Source organism: Diaporthe amygdali, assembly GCF_026229845.1.
Source record: "Diaporthe amygdali strain CAA958 chromosome Unknown NODE_1_length_4327563_cov_65_473760, whole genome shotgun sequence".
Classification (NCBI taxonomy): domain Eukaryota; kingdom Fungi; phylum Ascomycota; class Sordariomycetes; order Diaporthales; family Diaporthaceae; genus Diaporthe; species Diaporthe amygdali.
Window position 1 is genome coordinate 2924689 of NW_026517021.1, and position 21927 is coordinate 2946615.

Sequence of the window (21927 nt, forward strand, 5' to 3'; positions counted from 1 at the left end):
GCCAGCCCGCTCATCGGATTTGACTCTGGGTCATGGGTTGAAACGTCCTCGTCGACCCTGCCGTCGAGTCACACCGCCGGCTTGCTGCCTGAATCCTGCACAGACTTTTGCCTGTTCTCTTGGCTTCCTGTGCGGCGGCATCCTTGGGGGCCATCGAAGTTGATGTTTGCTTTCAAGCGAGAGTTTTCTACACCCTGTTAGGTTGTCGGGTTAGATTCACGTCCTTACTCCCACAAGGAATGCCAGCCTCAGCAGTTCACTGGTGTAACACATCCCAAGATGATCTGCTCTGGGGTAGACTCCTAGGAAATAACCTCCTTCCATAGCACCCAGCTGCCCTCTCATAGGATGTGTGGTTACATCCGTCCATGATAGGAGCAGTGGTAGCGGTTCTCTTTGGCGACGTACTATGCAAACACTTCGATCATCCATCAGCATGTCAACTCACGATAGAGTTGCTAAGACACGCCTCATTGGCGGCTGCTTGTGCTCATATCCACTAACATAATCTTGTAAAACAGGGTACAGTAACTCTTCAGACTGCGGATACTGCCGAAAGTCTCGCAGCGGTCAGTCAGACGTCAAACGTGAATCTCTCCTTGACCCCCATCCACACGAGTAAACGCGCCTTGCAAGCCTTTGGTGATTCACATGTTGCTGTGAAGCGTTACACGTCGGCTACTACTCTGGTCACACCCTTGCTGCTGGTTGGCCTCAGGATTCCGATACATTTTCAGACTACATCCTCGTGTCAAATGCGCATTATGTTCTAACGTTGGTCTCACGAGCAGGATATTCCTACTATGCATCAGGATACTCTCTGACACCTGAATTTTACGAAGCACTCATAAATCGATGCTGGAGACGCTCAGGAACCCTGTTGTATCGGCCAAACCAGAAGAGTGCATGCTGTCCGCACTATACCCTCCGCTTGGACTCGACTCAGTTCAAACCATCGCGTGACCAGCGTCAAGCAGTGAACCGGTTCAATCGCTTCGTCATTGGAGAAGACTATGCAAAGGAGGCGGCCCGGCGATTTCCTCTCACGCGAGAACAAGCACGCAAGCGTGACACCCATTTTGACCTCGTTGAGAGGATCCATGAAGCTGAGACGGAGCACTTGAAAGCTCCGCCCCAGCCGGCGCATGAGCTCAAGGTGACACTGGAGCCAGACACCTTTACTGATGAGAAGTTCGCCGTCTTTGATAACTACCAGAGAGTCGTACATGGGGAGTCCCCTTCAAGCATCAGCCAGAAAGGATTCAAGAAGTTCCTTTGCAACTCACCCGTCAGAAGAGGCATACACACTGACTCTAACGGGAAGAGTCGGCAAGTCGGCTCATTTCACCAGTGCTATCGCCTCGACGGCAAGCTGGTGGCGGTTGGGGTTCTAGACTTACTTCCCGAGGCAGTCAGTGCTGTCTACTTCATGTACCATGAGTCCATACACAAGCACCAGCCGGGTAAGCTTGGTGCGTTGAGAGAGATCGCCTTGGCAATGGAGGGCGGCTATCGGTATTGGTGGGCTGGCTATTACATTCACAGCTGTCCCAAGATGCGCTACAAAATCGACTATCATCCACAGTACGTGCTAGATCCCGAGACATTGACTTGGGATCTCTTAGACCAAGACGCCTTGGCAATATTCGACAAGAAGCACTATGTCAGCCTATCCAAAGACAGGCGAGCTGGTACAGAGGGCAAAGACGACGTCGTCAGCAGCAGCGCCGGCGAGGACCGTGTTGAAAGCACTCTCTCTGAAGGCGACGATGAGATGGACTACAGTGACGAGGACAACGGTGACGAGGACAACGGTGACGATATCTCGCTCTTCCACAGCGATATGCCCGGGATTATTGCCGTGTCGGACCTCGAGAATACGGTTGACCTGGATCACATCCGCGTCATGTCTGACAACACGGACGGCTTCTTCTTCACTGGTGAAGCCAACATCTGGGACCGCAGTAGCGTACGCGAAGTTGGGTCTCTCAAGTCCCGAATCGCGGAACTGGCGGCCGCCATAGGACCGGATCTTCTCCCACAGATCTGTCTCGATTTCCGACGGAAACGACAATAAGATGGAGATGGGGTGTGCTTTAGTTAGTGTGTGTTTCCCTGGAATGAGGTGAAATGCCGCCGCACTGGAAACCGCCAAATACGAACTAGGAGTTGTTCATATGAAGGCACTGTATTCAAAGGAAGTGCGAAGAAGGTGTTCACAGAGCAAAGAAAAGGATACAAAAAAGGTAGTCCAAAGAGTATGATACCGCTTAGAATAGCTTGAGCCGTCTGGTGTGTAGGCGACTTGGGGGTCGGTCTTGGAGGGCGCTGACCAGTAGATCCATACAAGAGGGCCATGGTGAAGCTGTACGTCAAAAAGGCCAGCAAGGCTTGCCACAAGCCACTTCCAGCATGCTTTGTGATGATTGATGCTCGGAGGCCAATGTCAATATAGCATGCCACAAATGGAAGACCTTTCATGACTGTGGAATCAGAGCGTGAGACGCACCGTCTGTGAATGTCGGAAGAACACCAACACGTCCAATGCCGCTGCACCCTGCGCGCCCCCTCGAAAACAGTTCGTGGAGAGCACGTGCTACTGACTCGACCGGCCGCCATGAGAAAGGTGACGCCAGTGGCGAGCTCGCTTCGGGCCGGTTGATCGATCGCCGGGTGATCGGCACAGGAGGAGGTATCACGCGAGCAGTTGCGGTTTTGAGGTTAGGTTGTTGGGCCCGTCGGGTTCTTGGAAGCCGTGGATACATATGGCGGTGTTCGTTTTTGCTCTGCTCGGTTCCCGTGTAGACTTTGATACGATCAGCCTTCCATGGCAACGGAAATTGGGTTCTGGTAAGTTCGTGGCGTTGAAAACATGCCCCCACAAGAGGTTATCCCAACAGTCTATCCCACTGGAGGTTATCCCGGGGGAAGTTATCCCACCGAAGGTCCTCCCATGGAAGTTTATCCCATAGGAGATTGTCCCATAAGACATTCTGCCACGGGATATTCTACTACAGAGAAGTGTATAGTCTCTTATCTAGTTGTTACCGATTGGCTGGGGTCCAAGCGAGCTGGAGCTGGACAGTGAATACTTTCTACCCCTGGCCGAGAGATATCGGAAGAGTTTGGGCGGCAGAGGCACTTGAGAGTGGGCTAACATGATGGTCATGGCTTAATTATGTATCATTCATTACTCCACGGCTTGCATGGAAGACATTACATTACGGATTGAGCCGGCCTCGAGGCCGTCATGGGGAATATAGTACCAGTCTTTTGAGCCCCGGCCTCGTCTGCATACACACAAAGTTCCTCTTTTCCATCTTCTCAGCAGGAACGTCAGACAGTCTCTTGTACGGCAGGAACCTTTGCTGATAGTGCCTCACGTATCTCCTTCCAGACCTGGGCCTGCATCAGCCTGGCCTCCTTGCTCGTCAGCACAGGGGCAGACCGGCTAGCATATTGCGCGTCCGTGATATAATCACGTAGGAATTTGCCCTACATAGGGAATCGTCAGCTCGCAGCTCGCAGCATCCGCGTTGCGTGAAACATCAGGAAGATTTTATAGCAGCACCCACTTGGGCCGTTCATTGACTTACATGCTCTGCTGGCCCGGCGAGCGCACCAGCGAGGTAGATGCGGGCGCCGTAGTCGGGTGATTTCGCAATCATTGCCATGTAAAGCGGCGCCACTATCCTCGCGAGGACCGAGTTCTCCTGCATCGACCGCGACAGCTCGGTCTTGACGGCGCCGGGGCAGACGCTCGTCACTATGACCTGAGGCCTGAGGGCATCAGTTTGTTAGCAACGACGAAGTTTATGCGCGCTTGTGGGAGGCAAGGGGTCAATCACACATACTCGCCATTCTTGTCCGAGGCCATCTTGGTGACCTCCTCGAGCGCATACATCAGCATCAGCTTGGAGTAGTTGTACATCGGGCTTGTTAGCCCGGCCTCGAAGTTCTCCTCCTTGGAGTAGTGTGCCAATACGCCGCCCTCTTCCTTGGTGTACTTGGCCCAGGTTTTGATGTCGACGGACATGTGCAGGCCTGAGCTGACGAAGACCGCGTGTGCGGGCGCGCTCCTCTGGCCTCGTTGCTGCTTCATCCACGGGATGAGCAGGAGGGCGAGGAGAGTCGTGCTCAACGTGTTCACCTGGATGATCTCCTCCCTGTACTGCAATCAGCCACCAGAAACGTGCAGATATGGGTTGCCCGGCACAACTCACATGCCCTCCGGGCTCCTCCTAAACTGCGAGTTAGTCACGCCGGCGTTGAAGACAACCACGTCCGGACCACCCGTGGGCCCGAACCTGCCCTTGACTGCGTCGACAAAGGCGACGCATGAGCCGTAGCTGTTCATGTCCAGCTCCATGACGCTGACCTTGCCTGCTGTGCCCTTGCCCGCGCCGTGCCCGGCGATGATCTTCTTCTTCGCGTCCTCGGCGCGAGAGGACGACGCACTCCTGGCTGTGATGATGACCTCCTCGGCGCCGAGACTGTGGAAGTGGATCGCGGCCGCGAGGCCTAAACCTGCTGTTCCGCCTGTGACGAGGACCTTCTGCCCGGCAAAGGCATTGGCTGGCGGTAAGGAGGAGGGGAAGAACTTCCCAGTGAAATTCTTGAGGGACATTGTTTTTGTGAAGAGGAGTAAGGCAATGACTTCGGACTTCAAGGTGCTTTTCTTGTTCTTGTTCTTATTCTTGTTGTCACGCTTGTCTGAACTGGCCGAGTATTGAGACTGAATGTGAGACAAAGGCATGTGTTCACCTGATGGAGGCATGATGAGAGTTTATATAGAAAGGATGATTCGATTTGACTGGGCGCATATACAAATATGAGCCATAGTGAGAACAGGACTAGAATATGTGGTGGGCATTGAAACCAAACACCTTGAAATCCGAAACGCGAGAACTACCCTCCGATCATTCCATGTCAGCGCGTCTGGTGCCCTGCAAGCTTCACAGCTGGCACAAGGCTCCAATAGCATTGGTCTCGGGAACTTTTGGCTTTTCAAATGACAAAATAGGCTCGGGCACAAAAAGCGTCACCGTTGGGGCGAACATTGCTCAATCCCGATGGACAGTCGGAATAGGTTGCTTGGGGATGCATCCTCCGGACACTTTCGAGGTGGAGAAAAGGTGTGGTTATTCATCCGGCTTTTGTCAGCACATTGTGCATCAACGGCCGCTAAGCTTTGCTGCGTACCACCTAATTGGTGCTGTAGATAGCAAGCGGACTTTAAGGTTTTGGGGAGCTGCCCGAGGGCTTGGGTCCTCTTGGATTGCTTGCATACAGGTACGTAGTACTCGCCATGCCGATCTGGCAGGCGAGCCGACCTTCAGTAAGGTACCCAGCTTTGCCTGCCGCCAAAATTTCAATCGGGGAGCTCAACTACCAACTTCTTGGCTTGTGAAGCGCCCTGCACGACCCCACGCTCTGCCTCAACTGTCTTTCTCCGCGTGACAGTCCCAACAGCTCACTGCCTGCTCTGCCATATATCCTCACAATGGCCTCGACGCAGCACGTCAACCTGTCGCCCGCTGAGCTGGCCTACCTCCACGCCTCTCTCTCCTTGACCCCGCCCCTGCGACCAGACGGACGCTCAGCAACACAGTTCCGCCCCCTCAGCGCCGAGACAGGCATTCTCCCCGGCACAAACGGCAGCGCGCGCATATGCTTCGCAGATGGAACTGAGGCCATCGTAGGTGTGAAAGCAGAGATTGGGAAAACCCAGGCGCGGTACGGCGCCGGCAACGCGCTACTGGAGACCGACCTCATCCACGCCGGTGGTGATGACGACGAAGAAACCGACGGCGATGACAGGGGTTCCAACATCGAGGGCCAGAGCAGCTGGATCGAGATCGCGGTCGAAATACCAGGTGCCAGGGACGACGACGCGAGCACAATTTACTTGGCTGAGATGTTGAGCGAGGCACTACTGGCCGACGGCCAGTTCGCCAGGAGGCTGTATCTCAACAGGCGCTTTCATTGGAAGCTATACCTGGACGTCAGTCGCTGGAATACTTGTGATCCGCTGCGACAGGAAGAAGCTTGCTAACAACAGGACGCGCCGCAGATCCTCCTGATATCACCACCACTATCCTACCCCTTGCCCCTCCTCTCCCTCACGACCCACCTCGCGCTGCTGGCAACACGACTACCGCGCCTGATATCCGAGGGCGACGAAGACCCCCTCTTCGACGATGACTGGGACTCGTCCAACTACCTGTACCCCCACGACACAGGCGCGTCTGGCGCACGGCCACCAGTGACACTGCTCGTCATGGCCGTCGGCGACAATATCATTTTCGACCCTGCAAAGGAAGAGCTCGCCGTCGCCGACAGCGCACTGGCGATCTCGGTAGCGGAAGCAGCCACGCCAAAAGGCGCGGAAGAGATGGACGTCGACGATTCCGAGAAGCGCAGTCTACGGTTGTTGTCGATACGCACAATAGACCCCCCATCACGATTGACACCGCCTGGTGTTCCCAGGGCGAACGACGTGGCTACAGAAGGCACCAACGGCGCGGCGAAGCAGCCTGAGCAGCAGATTCAGGAGACAGAGCCCGTGGGCGGAGTTTGGAAGGCGCCCAGGGGAGGGGCGAAAATGGGGGTCCTCAGTGCCATGATTGCGAAATCATTAGAACAGGGAGGCGTTGCGGCGGAGGTTCTCGACGGGCTGAAGGCTGTGGAGCTGGGATGAGGTGCCCGATTGAAGGGCAGAGACCTAGTCTGATCTACGGGATATGTGTTGGTTCATTGGCCATCGGAGAGGATACCAGGGGCTCCAGTCCCGCCCTTTGGTTAGGACCCTGAGCGCTTGCGAGAGGCAAGCCGAGCCTTGTTCCTACCGCATCGGCCGGGGACCATGTAACGCTCATAGACGGTTCTACAAGCCGGCCATGGCTGCAAACCTGACCATAGATATCCTCAAAATACCCCAAGCCACTTTTCCCTCTTTCCCGGCTCGGCCTGCGGTGACTGTGGGTCCTCCTTTGCCGTCCAGTTCCCGAAGCCGCCCTCCTTCTCCAGACCGTGGGCCTTGCGGTACTCGGAGCGCTTGACGACATCGTCGACGTTCTTCTTCCGCTTCTCGGCGACGATGGCCGAGTTGTGGAGCTGGGTCAGCCGCCAGACCTCGTACAGCGTGCGAAATGATACGACGGGGTGCTCCCAGTAGTCGGATCGCGCGGGGAGCATGTCGGCGAAGGGCGTGTTGCTCTTAAAGTTCTCGGTAGCTACAAAGATGGCCAGGCCAGCCAAGGTTCCCTGCGATTGGTGTGTGAGTGACATGTGATCCTCCTCCTCCTCCTGATACCCGAACCGGAGAGACTCACCAGAGTGATGGTCGTATGCAGGCCCTGGCTATTCCAGAACCAATGCGCCCAGGTGCCTTTGGGGGCCATCAGGCCGGGGTATTCCTTTCTCCTCTGGGAAGAGATCTCCTCGCTGGACAAAGACCCGCCATAGTGTTGTTGCTGGGGACGGTCCTTCCGTGGTAGACGGGCGCCGTGGGAGGGCGGGTTGAACCTCTGTGGCTGTTCTAGGACGATAGGCTTGCCCTCTGCTTTTGAGCCTTTGCTGGAAGACGACGCATATCGCACTATGCGCAGGTCGGATTGGTGGTTGTGGATGCCGAGGTTTGCCCGTCGCCAGATCCGCCCGGACTGGGGCAGCAGGAACCTGGGTATGGCAGAGTATGAGGACGCCATTTGGTAAGCCGTGCGTTGCAGGTGGTGTGTGGTCAGTGGTCGGAGGGAAAGGGGCGAGGGGTTGACAGGGCAAAGGCTGTGACGAAACGAAAAATGCGACTGAGGCCGAGGCGTGAAGAGAAGCTTGCCGGGCTGGCTGGCTGGTTGGCTGGCTGACTGACGTAGCTATGTCCCAAGGGTTGCGTGTCTAGTCTCTACCTCCCAGATTGCAATGCAACTAGGCCACAGTCAGGCGAGTGAATCATGGACTGCAGTCAGCTGGGCGGTATGAATCGCAGCGAGTGCTTGAGCCGCGGCGCGCATCAAACAATCAATGAACTGACTGAGCCTTTGCTCCGGATTCTCCCTTCCGCCAAATTCTCGCAGGCTCGAAAACTCGGCTTGGACCATGACCATCGGTTGGCGGGTGATTGGCTGCCTCAGCCCCTAAGTGGCCCACACGGTCCACCTACCGCACCGAGCAGTCCTGGAGGCGTGGCTCTCGCTAGCCCTCCCGGGCTTAGCTCGCAGTGACCGACCTTCCAAGGTTCTCCGGGGGAACGCTGAGCTCATCGACATTTTTAGGACCAAGAAGTTGGGCCAGCAACTTGTTTCGCGCTCCCTGCTAAATTTTCCTCCTTCTTCTTTGTCCTTCACAACCTAGAACCACCTCTTCCTCGATCTACATTGCAGAACCACTCAAGAGTCTTTCATTAGATCTCTCTCACCACACACCCTACCAATCCCACCACTACTCGTCTCCAGTCTTCCAGACTTCACACACTAGACAAGATGCCTTTCAAGGACGGTACGTTTACCTTGCTGACCGCACACACCCTGCCCTTCGCCATTGCGCCTCGAGACGACGGTCCTGTCCGCTGCGTTTGAATCTCGGGGACGAGAACAATCGAGAACAGCCCGAGCAACGTCTTTCCAAGCCTTTGATCACGCCACCCGTCGTGTCCCAAGCGCTGTCACGCCTGAGGCATTTTCCCGAGTCGCATTCCCTGCGCAACTGCAACCAGGCCTCACACAAGGTCGCGGGACGCCCACGGGAGTTGCTCTGGGTCTAATGCAGAGATCCAGAGCTCGCAAGGCTCTTTGGCGGGAAATGACGTGGTTTCGGAAGGTGTCGGCATCGGAGTATCGCAGCGCTCGAGGTCCAATGGCTCCCCCAACACCAGGAAACACCTTCAGCTGTTCCCAGATTCCATACTGACAGCAGCACAGGTGATGCTAAGAAGGGTGCTGGTCTGTTCAAGACCCGTTGTGCTCAGTGCCACACCGTCGAGGCTGGCGGCGGCAACAAGATCGGACCTGCTCTGCACGGTCTGTTCGGTCGCCACACTGGTTCCGTCGAGGGTTACTCCTACACGGACGCCAACAAGCAGAAGGGTATTGAGTGGAAGGAGGACACTCTGGTATGTCGAGACGCTCGTGGGCCAATTCGGGCCTTCGTTTCGGAACGGGCATGGCTAATCTGGTTCCCACCCCCGGCAGTTCGAGTACCTTGAGAACCCCAAGAAGTACATCCCCGGCACCAAGATGGCCTTCGGTGGCCTGAAGAAGGAGAAGGACAGGAACGACCTGATCACGTACGTTTTGACAAGCACCAACAGCCTATTGTCTCCCCCCCCCCCTCTCGTGAACGAATATGCTAACAAACCCTGGGCAGCTACCTGAAGTCAGCTACGAAATAGATGGCGAAAGCCCGGGCGGTGTTATGATATGGCGACTTGTTTTGCATTACGGCATTAGACAGAAGAAAGACAGACGGGAGACACCTGTACTATTATAGACCTAGAGGCCTCCACCCTGTTTGCGTGGCGTCTGTGTGTCTTTCGACTTTCTATAATGACTCTCCTCTTCAAATTTAGATGATGATTTTCAAAGAGAACAAAATCTTAGCCCTCCACTCGACACATCGTGACTGTTGTGACTACCTAGTGTAGTTCTCGAATATCCTGAGATAACTTTTACCGAAGATGTGAATTGTGTCTGCCGTAGCGCGACAATATTGGAGGCATGTGATGGGGAATTGAGTGCCAGTTAAGCCCAGTCATGCAGCGTAGGCGGTGTCTATCGTCTGTTCGACCTTGTCTACAACATCTTGTCGAACTGCCTAGGGTCATACCTCCCATCGTTCTTGACACTAGGCTTGACCTCGTTCAGCGCCTTCTCCCAGTCACCCGGCGTGATCTCGGCGTCCGCGCCAGAGTCCTCGCTGATGTCGCCCCCGCCATGGTAGTACGTCCTCTCGAGACTGGCCTGGGCGGCCGCCTGCATCAGGTTGCCCAGGTCGGCGCCGGAGAAGCCCTTGCAGCGCTCGTCCAGTGCGATGGCACCCAGGCGCTCGTCAGCCGCCCGCCTGTCCTCCTTTGTCGTGACGATGGTGTTCCAGTAGATGGTGCGCAGGATGTCGACGCGCTCCTCGGCCGTGGGCAGGCCGACGAAGACGCTGGTGCCGAGCCGCCCGGGGCGCCGGATGGCCGGGTCGATGCAGTCGGGGCGGTTGGTGGCGCCGACGACGTAGATGCCGCTGCGGTCGCCGACGCCGTCCAGCTCCGTCAGCAGCGCGTTGACGACGCGCGAGCTCGCGTCCGAGAGCGAGTCGTCGCGCTTGGGCACCAGGGCGTCCATCTCGTCGAAGAAGAGGATGCACGGCGCGCTGCTCTTGGCCCGCGCGAACAGCTGCCGCACCGCCCGCTCCGACTCGCCCACGTACTTGTTCAGCAGCTCCGGGCCCTTGATCGAAATGAAGTTGGCCTTGGACTCGTTCGCCACCGCCTTGGCTACCAGCGTCTTGCCGCACCCTGGCGGGCCCCAAAGCAGGATCCCCGCCCCCGACTTGATGCCCACGCGCGCGAAGCGCTCTGGGTACTTGATGGGCCCGATGATGGTCATCTCGAGCCTCTTGCGCACCTCGGCCAGCGCTCCCACGTGCTGCCACGTCGTGTCGGGTATGGCGCTGAAGCCCTCGCGCTTGGCGGCTGGTTGCACGGCCGACACAGCGGTCTTGAAGTCCGCCTGCGTGATCCCTAGTGGCCCGCTGTACATCACGTTGGAGGCTTTCATGATACGAATCTCCGACTTGGCCGACCGGCTCCCTGCTTCAGCCTCTTTCCAGGACTTCGTAAGCTCTATTAATTCGGTGTCAGTTGTGGGGATTTGTTCGATGAATATTTCTGACTGCAGGTCCGTTCGCGCCTGGATGCTCTTGAATACCGCGGCAGATACGACGTGCTTCAGGTCGGCACCGACGTAACCGGGCGTCAGCCTCGCCAGCGCCAAGAAGTCCACATCGCTGCCCAGCGCCAGGTCTCGCGTCATGGTCCGGAGGATCTTCTCCCTTGCCGGCTCGTTGGGCATCCCGATGTCGACCTCGACGCCAAACCGCCTCCGCACCACGGGGTCGATGCTCTCGGGGCGGTTGGTGGCGGCCAGGACGACCACATTCCCGGGCGCCTTGTCCCCGTCGTCTGCCCTGCCGGAGCGGCCGATCTTGTCCATGCCGTTGCAGATCTCGGCCACGATCCTGCCCTCCATCGCCTTCTGCGCATTGTCCCTCTTGCCCGCGATCGAGTCGAGCTCGTCGAAGAACACGAGGCACGGCGCGAGCCGCATCGCCTCGTCGAAGATGTCACGGATGTTCTTCTCGCTCTCGCCGCTCGTCCCGCCGACTAAGCTCGGCGCAGACACCGGAATAAAGGCGACCTCGAGGTCGGCGGCCAGGGCGTGCGCGAGCGTCGTCTTGCCGCACCCAGACGGGCCGTGGAGCAGCACGCCGTCGCTGGGCCGGTACCCCAGCTCGGCGAGGTCGTCCCCTCGCAGGAGCGGGATCCACACGGGTCCCTTGAGCCTCTCAATCACGCTGTCGACGCCCGCCAGGTCGTCGAGGCTGATGTCCTGCGGCGGCGAGCGGTCGACCTCCTTAGGGTCCTTGCGCCTCCGCTTCGGCTTGGACTCGCCGTTTGGCTGGCGGTCGACGGTCGGCGTGTCCACGTCCATGGCGTCCGCCGCCGCCGCCGGCGTCTGCCTCCCCGTAGACGAGGCGGCCGAGCCAGTCGCCTTGGCCTCTGAGCCCTTGAAGTTCCAGTGCTTCGTGAGCTGCCTGTTCAGCAGGCCCGCATCTCGCTCCTCCCTCGAGCGTTTGGCGCGGTTCTCCTGGGCCTGGATCTCGCGCTCCAGCTCCTCGTCCGAGTCCTTCTCGGCCTTGGATTCCTCCCGCCGCACATCCAAGACCCTCTCAATCGAGTCCTCTAGGATGCGTTTCTTTTGCCTCTTCAGGCTTGAGTTGGACCGCTGGATAAACTCGTACACACCGCTGATAGTTACTTTGGAGCCGTTGGAATCGTCCTCGTACTTTCGTACGATTTGGTAGACATCACGGTCTAGGCCTTGCCGTAAGCTTATCGGCATGTTGTGGGTGGGGGTTGTCACCGGCGCATACTTTGATGATTGATGTTGAGAAAAGCGAGTGTGAGTTGAAAGTCAATAGTGGGGCCTGAAAATTTTAGGGCGACCATGGCAAGTGCCAGTGCTTGTAAGCCAGTCAGGACGTCCTAACATGGCGAACACCAAATTTGCTCATCGTGATTCACTCTTGGTCTACGAGGACTTTCATATATTCAAAATAAATTTAATGGCATACTCAAATCTGGAATTGTTCCAGAGCTGGGTTGTTGGAAGCTCTTGTCCTAGTGAGACGGCCCTTCCATGAGCCCTTAGAGTCCCGTATGTACCATTGCAACCCTTCTATGTCAGTCTAGGCATCTATCCTGAAATCATTCCAGGCCGGGGTATGCGCCATGAACGATATCGACCACTGAAAGAATCAGAGAGCCATGGCCCAAATAAAGAGACAAAACGCCGCGCTTCCTGCCGTCAAAAACATATTCCACGTCCATAGCACTCTGCTATGAACCCTCTCACACATGCCCCCTCATTTGACTGCTGCCGTCGTTGCACCCGTGACTATTCTGTTTCGTCAATACTCTGAAGCCTCATCCCAATCCTGTCTTCTCCCTCTTCCGCCAAACAGCTGCGCGGCCTCCATGCAATACCCGCCCCCTCCACTGACCATTTTCGTCTCACTGCCGTAGCAGATTACCACCGCGTCCACGATGGAGCTGAGTATCCCCTCCATAGCGCCAAGCACTCCCCAGCCAATAAAGCTCGCCACAAGACCAACCACGTAGGCATATGCGCTGCCCTTGAAGCCGGTGCTGCCATCCGGCACAGAGATCGACAACTGCCTTGCAGTCATCACCCACCCCGCAAAGCCCAAGGCCGTGGCCATGATGAACTTGGTAGCCTGAAGGAGCAGCTTCGCCAGGCGGTAAGGAAGCAGAGGGGCGCTGCCTCGTTGCCTGAACACGCGCGGGGTGAGGGTTGTCGTTGGCGCTTGCGGGCCGAGGAAGTCCATCTGGCTCAGGCCGCGTGCAGAGTCCACGAGAGGCTGGGAGTGGATGGCAGCGTAGGTAAGAGTAAGAGGGTTTGTCATAGCGACGATGGATGTAGGGATGAAGGTATAGAAAAAGGCGGCAATGATGCTGGCAATGCGCCGATGAAGGACAAGCAGGGGCATCCGAACCACCAATGCCAATAGTGTGGACAGCGAAATGGTCCCGAAGATGGTGGTCACGGAGTGGTTCAGGGCAGCCGCCACGATCTCGCGAGACGCCACGGCTGGTACTGCATTGCGATGGAAGTACCACTGTGAAACTGTGGCCGCAGTTGTCCCTCGCTGGACACCCGAGATCATGGAGAGCGTCCACAGGTACATCATGAGGAAGTACACGCCTAGCCACCAGCTTGATGCTTGGAGGACGAACCTGGATACGCCCGAGAAGGACCCGCCGAGGAACACCCTGGTGAACATGGCCAGCCAAACCCATGTCCAGCTCACGATCAGGGCGAGAGTGCCCATTCCAACTAGCATTAGAGCACTGTTTGCCGCCAGAATCCGGCTGGAGAATTCGAGAATCGCAATGGCTGAGCCCAGTGCGTGACGTCCCTTCCAAACCATGTAGACCCACACACCCGCAAAGAAGCCGGGGACAGTTGAGGCCCATCGCATGACAACATCCTGGAAGGTCGAACCGTGCTTTTCGCCCTGGAAGCTCGAGACGAATGGGTATATCGAGAAAGAGAGCATAACAATCGGAACGGCTACCAGAATCAAGCCAACCAGGGGCCTGACAAAGTATCGCAAGGCGGCAATCCAAACGAACGAGACAATCATTGCCACTAAGGTGTCCACGGCCAGGAGGTGGAAAGACGATCTTAGAACAGTATATATCGTATCACCCAGGGGCTTCTTCCCGCTAGGGGCGGAAGTGTGCAGCCATACCAGGATGAAGGTGGCCAGCATCGAGGCGAGGGCGATGAGATATACCCAGGCAAAGAATGCGTCATGCTTAAAGAGCTCGCCCTCTGGGGCTGCTGGTGCAGCGTCTGGTCGGTCATCGTAAGGAGAGCTACCTGCCTCAGATTCCATCGTAGAGTCTCGCCGTAATGGCATACGAGCCGTCGTATTGAAGCCCTTCAGCCTCTGAAAGGCAGGGGCGTCGTCGGCGGACTGCTCCATGGTGAGCTCAGCGGGTGGTTCGCTGTCTGCTATCGTCGACTCCAGACCGACGTCTTCCATCCTTGCCTTCGTGGACGAGTCGCTACTGTTGGAGACTACCCTCTCAAGATTGCCCTCGTGACCACCGCCTCGCCCTGGACCAGTGCGGGCGAAGCTGTTCCTGGGCCCACTCCAACTGCTCTTTATGCCCCTGGTTTGTCCGCGCTCAAAGAAAGCCCTGCTATCTTGCTGTTCCTGGCTATGCTCGAGTGATGCTGGGTCCCCTTCATCTTCGGGCTCGGTGCTTTCTTCCAGCCGGCTCGCCTGGAAGACGCGACGAGACCTCTGCAGAGCATAGAGATCTGCAGCCTCTCTATCCCTCTCATCCTCGTCTTCCTCTTCCCGCAGTTCGTCCCTAGTGCTGTGGAAGAGGGGTGCATCTTGAGGGGTCGCGAGCCTGGACGCAAAGCTGAGGTGACCAAAGCGAGAGGCGGAGGGCTGATAAGGGTTTGTTCCACGACCAAGGAAAGATCTGTTCCCGTTCCCATTCCTGGATGTTCTATTTGTCCATTCACCTGGCTGGCTTCGCGGTGGTGTGTCGACGTCGGGCTGGCCTTGGAAGTTGGAAAGGCGGGACTGCGACTGAGCCAGGAACCTCGAGGCGTCTGGGCCGAGTTAGCTTGAACAGACGGGGACAAACACAAAATACAGAAACACAGGGCGTGCGCTTGAAGCACATTTGAGAACAAGGAGGAGCCTCACACTCTGAGAACATGGCTGAGGTTCCTCAGCTTCTGGGCTGCTGGGCGAGCCTCGAATCAACAGGGGTGGCGGTCAGTCAAGGCGGGCGAGTGAGTTAGCGAGACCGGTGTCTGGCAGGCGCACTGGACGGGATGACGTGTGAGGGTGCAGCTGGAATGAATAGGAACGGCCGGATCGCCTTTGGAAAGAGTATAGGACGGGGGCGCGTAAATGAGATGCAGAATAGGAGATGCGGTCTGACTTGTCCGGGCAGAGGGTAAAAAGAGGCAGAGGTAAAGGCCAAAGGCATTGTAGTACCTGACCAGATGGGAGAAGGCCCCAGGGCCGAAGCGGGATGGATGACTAGGCGGGAGTGAGCACGCACTGCTTGAGGGTCTAATGCCTAATGCAGGGATTCGTCGACACCGGCTCCTCCTCTGCTTTGACCTGCACTGGACGGGCAGACGGGCAGACGGGCAGGCAGGCAGTCACAGGCGTGCAGTCACAGGCAGTCAGTCCGTTCCGTCATTGCACAGTCTCCCCATGCCTCCCGCATCCAGCCTGCCAGCCCAAGCCCAGCCTGCCTCTCCATGTGCTGCATGGAAGCAGTCACTTCCCCGACCGCAGTTGTTCTTGGTGGCGTCCACCCTTTCCGTCTTCCCTCCCCCATGCTGCAGATAAGCGGTAGATTGATGGCGATAGCGCCCGCCCCTGTCTCCTAGGCTCCCGGGGGCCTTCAAACACATGCTTTGTACCTAGTCAGCCTATCCAGACTAGCTAGGTACCTAGGCAACTATGTAGCCATCAGGTGGCTGCTCCACCCGAGCGTGACATTGATCCCGAAGGCCCAGACTAGGTGGATCAGCGGTCCAACGTCACTCGTGATGCTCAGACTCCCGCCCATATGTTCCTTTCTCACTCTTCACTACTCACCCTACGCCATCCCTCCTCCCCAACCTGCTAAACTCGTGATACACCACTTCGTCCCACGCTGTGCTCTCGTGCGATCTGAATCTACTTGCTGTCTCGTCGAACCTTGCCCAACAAAACCACATATCTATACGTCTTCAACCCCCAAAAGAGAACGCCACTTTACCCTATCAGATCGAACGGTCCACTCGTTCGGAACCCTGGGCGACTCCGGTCTCGAGACAGCCAAACCTCTCAAACCCGCCCTCTTGACCGTCGTCCCGTGCAAACACCCACACATCTCATACGCGACACCGCCCACATGTCCTCACCACCCTGGGACTACATCGCCAAGCTGGTCTGCATAGGAGACAGCGGCTGCGGCAAGTCGTCCCTGACCATCCGGCTCTGCGAGGGCCGCTTCGTGCAACACCACGATGTCACGATCGGAGTAGAGTTCGGCTCCAGGATAGTACCTGTCGGCGCCCCCGCCAACAAGGCGATAGCATCCTCCCAGACAGACGCCTCTTCGTCACCCTCCAGCGCCGACCCCTCGTCAAAACCAGACCAGCCGCCACCAAACGGCCTGCCCGACCCGCCCCGCGCCGCCCCCAAGGACTCGCAACAGCCGCAGAAGCACATGAAGCTGTCGCTCTGGGACACGGCGGGCCAGGAGACGTACAAGTCGGTGACGCGCTCCTACTTCCGCGGCGCGAGCGGCGCGCTCCTCGTCTTCGACATCTCGCGCAAGTCGACCTTCTCGCACGTCACCGACTGGCTCAACGACCTGCGCCAGATCGCCGAGCCCGACATCGTCGTCATCCTCGTCGGGAACAAGGCCGACCTCGCCAACGAGAAGCGCGAGGTCAGCGCCGAGGAGGCCGCCACCTGGGCCCGCCAGAACGGCGTGCTGCGCTACGTCGAGACGAGCGCCAAGACGGGCGAGTACGTTGAGGAGGCCTTCCTTGGCGTCGCAGAGAGGATATACCAGAACATCCAGGCCGGCAAGTACGATCTGAACGACAGGCGCTCCGGCGTCAAGGGCCAGGGCGCTGGGTGGGGTGGCGGGTCGAACGTCAAGGTAGATGCGAGGAAGAGTTCAAATGGTGGTGTGTGTTGTTGATACATAGCGCAAGGTGGTCGGAGCAACGGAAAAGCAGGCGCAATGGAGGTCGTCCCCGAGTGTCTCCCACGAAAACGAACAGTCATGAGGCCTTGTCAGGTTGATAAACCCCCGGCCGGATCAAATCTTATGGAAGTACTAAAACTTCAATGTACAGCACGTAATGCATAATCAGCAAGGTGCGCTGACACACATCATCAGGCATAGATAAATTGAGCATCGCATATAGCAAGCACAAACAAGATGTGGTATTACTTCTGGGAGGGGTGGTCCCTTCTCTTCCATATTTCCTGTTTTATCTCGCCAAAATTGACCAAACATCGAAAACTCCAGCCCCGAAACTAGGCCATTACAGCAACATGAACTAGCTGCCATATTCCGGCAAATTCGAGATGATCCCAAGTGACTCCTTACTCGAGCTGTAGTGTCTCCTACCATAGGGAGATCTAGATGGTCATCCAACGAAACTCTGACCTACGATGGTCTGTCTAGTCCGTCACTCTCCAGGCATCGAACCACTTCATGTAGTTGTAGTCCTTGTTTGGGCCAGTCATGCCCCAGCAGATTGGCATGAAGTAGACGTAGAGACCGATGGTGACAGCGTAGAGCCCACCATACAAGACAGCCTGGAGGACCTGGTTGCGATTCCGCAGGCACCAGTCCGCCAAAAAGCCCGTCGTCAAAATCGCGAAGTATAGGGCAGGGTAGTAATGGTGGACATAGGTGACACGAGCCATGATGACGAACGGCAGGTAATGCAGGAACCAACCCGCGAGTGGATAGAGGCCGGCGTAATGTATCTGATCGATGTCGGATTGGGACAGCTCCTTGAAGCCCCGCTGCCACCGGACGAGATACCATAGAACAATGGTGCCGATGAGGCCCATGGACAGCGTCGAGCCCCAATAGACGAAGGGGTTACCCAAAAGGAAGTACTTGACAATGTGGTCGTCCCAACCGCACATGCGCAATCCAACATTCTAAATCTCACATCAGCATATTGGACTCTCCAAGGAAAAAGGAAAAAATTGGAACTCCCGCAACGAGACAGATTGAACTTACCAGAATGGGCCACTGCCACCACTGAGAAGCCAGGTCATCCTGCTTGTCTGGATCAGGAACCAGGGCATTGTTGGATGTCATCATTGCGACGTTGAGGTGGATGAAATCGTGGATGAATGGCGACTTGTACTGGCCAGGTTCTGCAGGAGGCAGCTTCTCGTTCCAATGAGCCTCCACGTTCCAATGTGTGTATGTGTCCCTGGGATTGTTCTCCTTGGTGCAAGTAACTTCAATTTGTCTGAAACCCCACTGTGGCAGGTTGACGTTACCAGCTCGCAGATAGCAGCCCAGAACTTCGTGTTTCAGTCGGAACGCAGTTGTCAAGGTTCGGATTCTGCTGCGGTCTCTGGATGCAACGTCTCGCACAACCTCTACCTTCCAGTGGTCCTTGTCGTCGCCAATTGTCAAGTTGCCGTAACAAGATACCTCCTTATCAGCCTTGGTAACAGGGGCAGAAAGGTCGTGTGAGTGCAAATTGCGGCCAGTCTGAGCGTGGATGAAACGGATGACTTCGCCGTCTCCAATAAAGCGAGGCTCCTCGTTCTCGTCGTAATCCTTGTCACGGCGGTTCGGGTAGAAAAACCAATCGTTGTTGGCATCCTTGTGGTGGTAGCAGGTAATCTGTTGTTGACCAGAACCATCTGGGTATGTTTGTACGTGGGAGTGCAAGAGTCCGCCTCCATAACCCATATTCTTGATTGTAGCCCGAGAACCATACGCCACCTCGAGCGGGCTGTTCTGGCCTACCTCGGTGCCGCGCAGGTTAGCCTGGAAGAGCGAGCTCATCTGGGCATCACCTGGCCCACTGTCGGTGAGAACGGCAAAGTGGATTGCAAAGCTGAGCATGTAGATCAGGAACGGGAGAACGATCAAACCCACGACTCTTGCAGCAAGATGGGCTCCGAGTTCCGCGTAAGGCATCCGGATGTTGCCAAATTTGTTCCACAGGTCCTCAGCTGTGTACAGTCCAACCAGCGCAGTGACGAAGAGCCCGACCAGTTTAACACTAGTAACACAGCCGATACTGAATCCCGTCATGAACAGCCAGAAGAACCATTCGGGCTCGAAACTCTTGTCCTGGAGCCGGTGAAATTTCGCCCAGCAGAGGGTCGTGGCAACGGTGCCGCAGAGGAGCATCGAATCAAGCAGAATGAATCTGCTGATGGTGGTGTACGAGTTCTCGCAAAGAACCATAAGTGTGACGAGCCACACTGCTGGTCGCTTGAAATTCAATTCCTTGGCGGTCCAGTAGGCCATCGGAACGCAAATGGCACCGAAGAAGGCATTAAACTGGCGCATAAAGGTGTAGTTGACATCTTCGGGGTACGTCTCCCCGGACTTGAACTCGAACGATCCGTTGTATCCGGCAAGATAACCTGACAGGCCGACAAGAAGCTTTCCCAAAGGTGGCTACCTGAGTGTTAGAATATTCTTTGTACAAGTTTCTTGCGTGGAATATCGTACATGGACATCGAAGTAGTATTCGTGCTTCAGATAGTGGGATCCGAACTTTCCAAAGCTGTTACAATCTCCAAGTCAGCGAATCTTGCCATGTAATGCCAGATCGAGGCTAGACGCACTGTGCTTCGTCCCAGGTCACAATATTGGACAGTCCGATTTTATAGAGGCGGGTGAAGAAGGCGAGGGCGGTAAAGAGGATGGGAGCGATGAGGAACTCCCACTCGTCGAGTACTTGGAGAATCGATGGCTGCTATAGCCTCCCGTGTCAGCGCGTACTCTTTGCAGCACATGGTTCATGACCGTCTTAACTGACCTTCTTGACCTTCTTTACCTTCTCCTTGTCGTCGGCCTGAGGCTGGCCTTGCACGGCACCGGGCTGGGTAGAAGGGACATCGCGTCTTCGCAGGGTGTCGCCGACGTCCGCGCCAGAGGCAACGGCCCGTTCGGTAGCGGCCATGGTGGCAGCAGTGCGAGGTGAGTTTGATCAAAAGTCAAGCCTGGAGAAAGCTGAGTCCAAGAGGGTTTTCAGAACGGGAAGTGGAGATAATAAATGTGGTGAAAGACAGTGTCGAAAGGGGGGGAGGGGGCCGCAAAGGAGGTGCAGTGATGGTGAGCCCAAAGTAGGATCCCAAGGTCCGGGGGTCCTGCAATGAGAATCCAAAGGCTATGGTGCAAACATCAACTGCCCAGTGGAAAGGACAACCGGCGAAAGAGGATTGCACAACCTCTTGTGGGAATGAAGAGATTGTGGCCGAAGACAGAGCTTGGCTGAAGGGAAAGGGATAGAGGGGAGGATTGCTGAAAATAATCGTGGCCTCTACGCAGCTCGGGTGCGACAAGGAGAAGCCGTCAGCCAGCTCCAATTCAGGGACAAATTTGTGTACCCAGGTAGCGCGGGAACAGACGTACGTGGAGCGTGCTAACAAGGTAAGGCAGGCCGCTAGGTGCTGAGAAGATCCCTGCCCGAGCAAACCGCGCCCGTGGTACCATGCAGTACCGCAGCACTCTGAGAGCTCCAACCTGATCGCCAAGGCGAGTGGATCAGCACATCCTCTCCCTCCCTCCCTTGCCGTTTCTGAGTGACAGCCAAGGATGAGTGGTCCAGGCCTGACTGACCCACAGTTTCGTGGTAAGCCGTGGGCTAACACAACTACGTGTACACATTTCTGTTTAATTTATATTAGGTACCTGCACGTTTCACCGTTCTACGTCCTCCGTGCTTTGGGGTTGGCTCGGGCAATTATTTGATTCCATGCTGCATTCATTACCCTGAAGTCCTGCCGCCTATAGACGCGGGCCGGCAGATCCCTGGGCTTCGTTCAAACCAAAAATCATGTGGGTAGACGCTGACGCAGGGGAGGAGTACCGGCACACGTTCAAGGTTGCACAAATCTCTTTGTCATGGACCCTGCATCGCACAGGGAACTGTGGTGTCCGATGTCTAATGAAGCGGGCTTGTTCTTGTCTCATAAAGTATCACTCTTTGCAGAACTTTATAGCTAGGCGAAAGGTACTGTGGAAGAGGGTCGGCGATATAGTGGAGATATGGTGTTGGTGTTGCTGATGTGTGCAGGCCAAGAGAGACTGCCAAATGAAGCGGATGAGATCCGAAGGGAGAGAGAAGAGTGTGAGCTCGTCTTCGTATATAGGAGGAGAATAATCTACCGAAGGGAGTAGTCTGACCGATTAGTTACTAGATCTGTCCACTGTACAGCTCGAAGCTCAAATATCGGACGATCATTGACTGAAAAGAGCCCACGGCTGTCCGTTCACGATCGCATGCCCCTTGAAAGAAGGACACGGTACTGGCAAAGTTTAGGTGCCCCACAAGCTCCTATGTACCCGGGTACCTCACCTCGTCCCCAAGCGTTCGCGCAGAGAACGAGCTGAGGAACCCAGGCACATTGCAGTACATGCGAAGGTCGTACTGCAAGTTGCCTTCCCAAAGGCCGACCGATAGAAAGGGTCGAATCAAGTCGTGGCAGCCAACGTGATGACAACTTAGAAAGAGCATGCTACGTTCAGTAGACTTAGTACTAGGCTGTCATCTAAGCAGCATGTGATGGACCGAGCCCCACCTTCCAAAGTTCCCAGGTACCCCAGCACTACCACTACGGCGGTGCTGGGCCGAGACCACCTGGCTGTCCCCCGGTGTTGGGTGCCAGGATGGCCTGCGACATTAAAGATCTGAACCTACCCTGCCTTGCCTACACACCTATCCAAGTACATACCATCATTTCCCAGATAGCAGATCGACTTTTGGGTGCCATTTATCACACCCCCGTCCGAACTGCCGAACCTTTCCTATTGTTGCGACCCCTCTGCATATTCTCCTAGGGTTTCTGTGAGGCACCTCACATGGGCCGCCGCTCAAG

General features: G+C 56.3%; 9 protein-coding genes across 9 annotated transcripts; 4 read left to right on the top strand and 5 right to left on the bottom strand.

Annotated features, from left to right (window-relative positions):
• Window positions 1-931: 931 nt before the first annotated feature.
• Window positions 932-2077, top strand: J7T55_006450 (arginine-tRNA-protein transferase 1; the record flags this gene model as incomplete). Its single annotated transcript, XM_053144435.1, has 1 exon — window positions 932-2077. One exon carries the CDS (start codon window positions 932-934, stop codon window positions 2075-2077), a length of 1146 nt encoding a protein of 381 aa, XP_053001215.1.
• Window positions 2078-3336: 1259 nt separating this feature from the next.
• J7T55_006451 (short-chain dehydrogenase reductase family protein) lies at window positions 3337-4777 on the bottom strand (the record flags this gene model as incomplete). Its single annotated transcript, XM_053144446.1, has 4 exons — window positions 3337-3495; window positions 3597-3780; window positions 3855-4166; window positions 4224-4777. The coding sequence occupies 4 exons, from the start codon at window positions 4775-4777 to the stop codon at window positions 3337-3339; spliced, it is 1209 nt and encodes a 402-aa protein (XP_053001216.1).
• A 726-nt stretch (window positions 4778-5503) lies between these two features.
• J7T55_006452 (rrna processing protein) lies at window positions 5504-6700 on the top strand (the record flags this gene model as incomplete). The annotated part of the gene is made up of 2 exons (XM_053144458.1): window positions 5504-6004; window positions 6074-6700. 2 exons carry the CDS (start codon window positions 5504-5506, stop codon window positions 6698-6700), a joined length of 1128 nt encoding a protein of 375 aa, XP_053001217.1.
• Window positions 6701-6927: 227 nt separating this feature from the next.
• J7T55_006453 (uncharacterized protein) lies at window positions 6928-7709 on the bottom strand (the record flags this gene model as incomplete). Its single annotated transcript, XM_053144469.1, has 2 exons — window positions 6928-7266; window positions 7335-7709. 2 exons carry the CDS (start codon window positions 7707-7709, stop codon window positions 6928-6930), a joined length of 714 nt encoding a protein of 237 aa, XP_053001218.1.
• Window positions 7710-8480: 771 nt separating this feature from the next.
• Window positions 8481-9388, top strand: J7T55_006454 (cytochrome c; the record flags this gene model as incomplete). The annotated part of the gene is made up of 4 exons (XM_053144480.1): window positions 8481-8496; window positions 8919-9109; window positions 9189-9283; window positions 9364-9388. 4 exons carry the CDS (start codon window positions 8481-8483, stop codon window positions 9386-9388), a joined length of 327 nt encoding a protein of 108 aa, XP_053001219.1.
• Window positions 9389-9788: 400 nt separating this feature from the next.
• J7T55_006455 (nuclear vcp-like protein) lies at window positions 9789-12107 on the bottom strand (the record flags this gene model as incomplete). The annotated part of the gene is made up of 1 exon (XM_053144491.1): window positions 9789-12107. One exon carries the CDS (start codon window positions 12105-12107, stop codon window positions 9789-9791), a length of 2319 nt encoding a protein of 772 aa, XP_053001220.1.
• A 568-nt stretch (window positions 12108-12675) lies between these two features.
• On the bottom strand, window positions 12676-15031 carry J7T55_006456 (uncharacterized protein; the record flags this gene model as incomplete). Its single annotated transcript, XM_053144502.1, has 2 exons — window positions 12676-14921; window positions 15019-15031. 2 exons carry the CDS (start codon window positions 15029-15031, stop codon window positions 12676-12678), a joined length of 2259 nt encoding a protein of 752 aa, XP_053001221.1.
• A 1197-nt stretch (window positions 15032-16228) lies between these two features.
• J7T55_006457 (uncharacterized protein) lies at window positions 16229-17029 on the top strand (the record flags this gene model as incomplete). The annotated part of the gene is made up of 1 exon (XM_053144513.1): window positions 16229-17029. The coding sequence occupies one exon, from the start codon at window positions 16229-16231 to the stop codon at window positions 17027-17029; it is 801 nt and encodes a 266-aa protein (XP_053001222.1).
• A 488-nt stretch (window positions 17030-17517) lies between these two features.
• Window positions 17518-20009, bottom strand: J7T55_006458 (dolichyl-phosphate-mannose-protein mannosyltransferase 2; the record flags this gene model as incomplete). The annotated part of the gene is made up of 5 exons (XM_053144524.1): window positions 17518-18009; window positions 18092-19501; window positions 19556-19610; window positions 19672-19802; window positions 19866-20009. The coding sequence occupies 5 exons, from the start codon at window positions 20007-20009 to the stop codon at window positions 17518-17520; spliced, it is 2232 nt and encodes a 743-aa protein (XP_053001223.1).
• Window positions 20010-21927: the final 1918 nt, after the last annotated feature.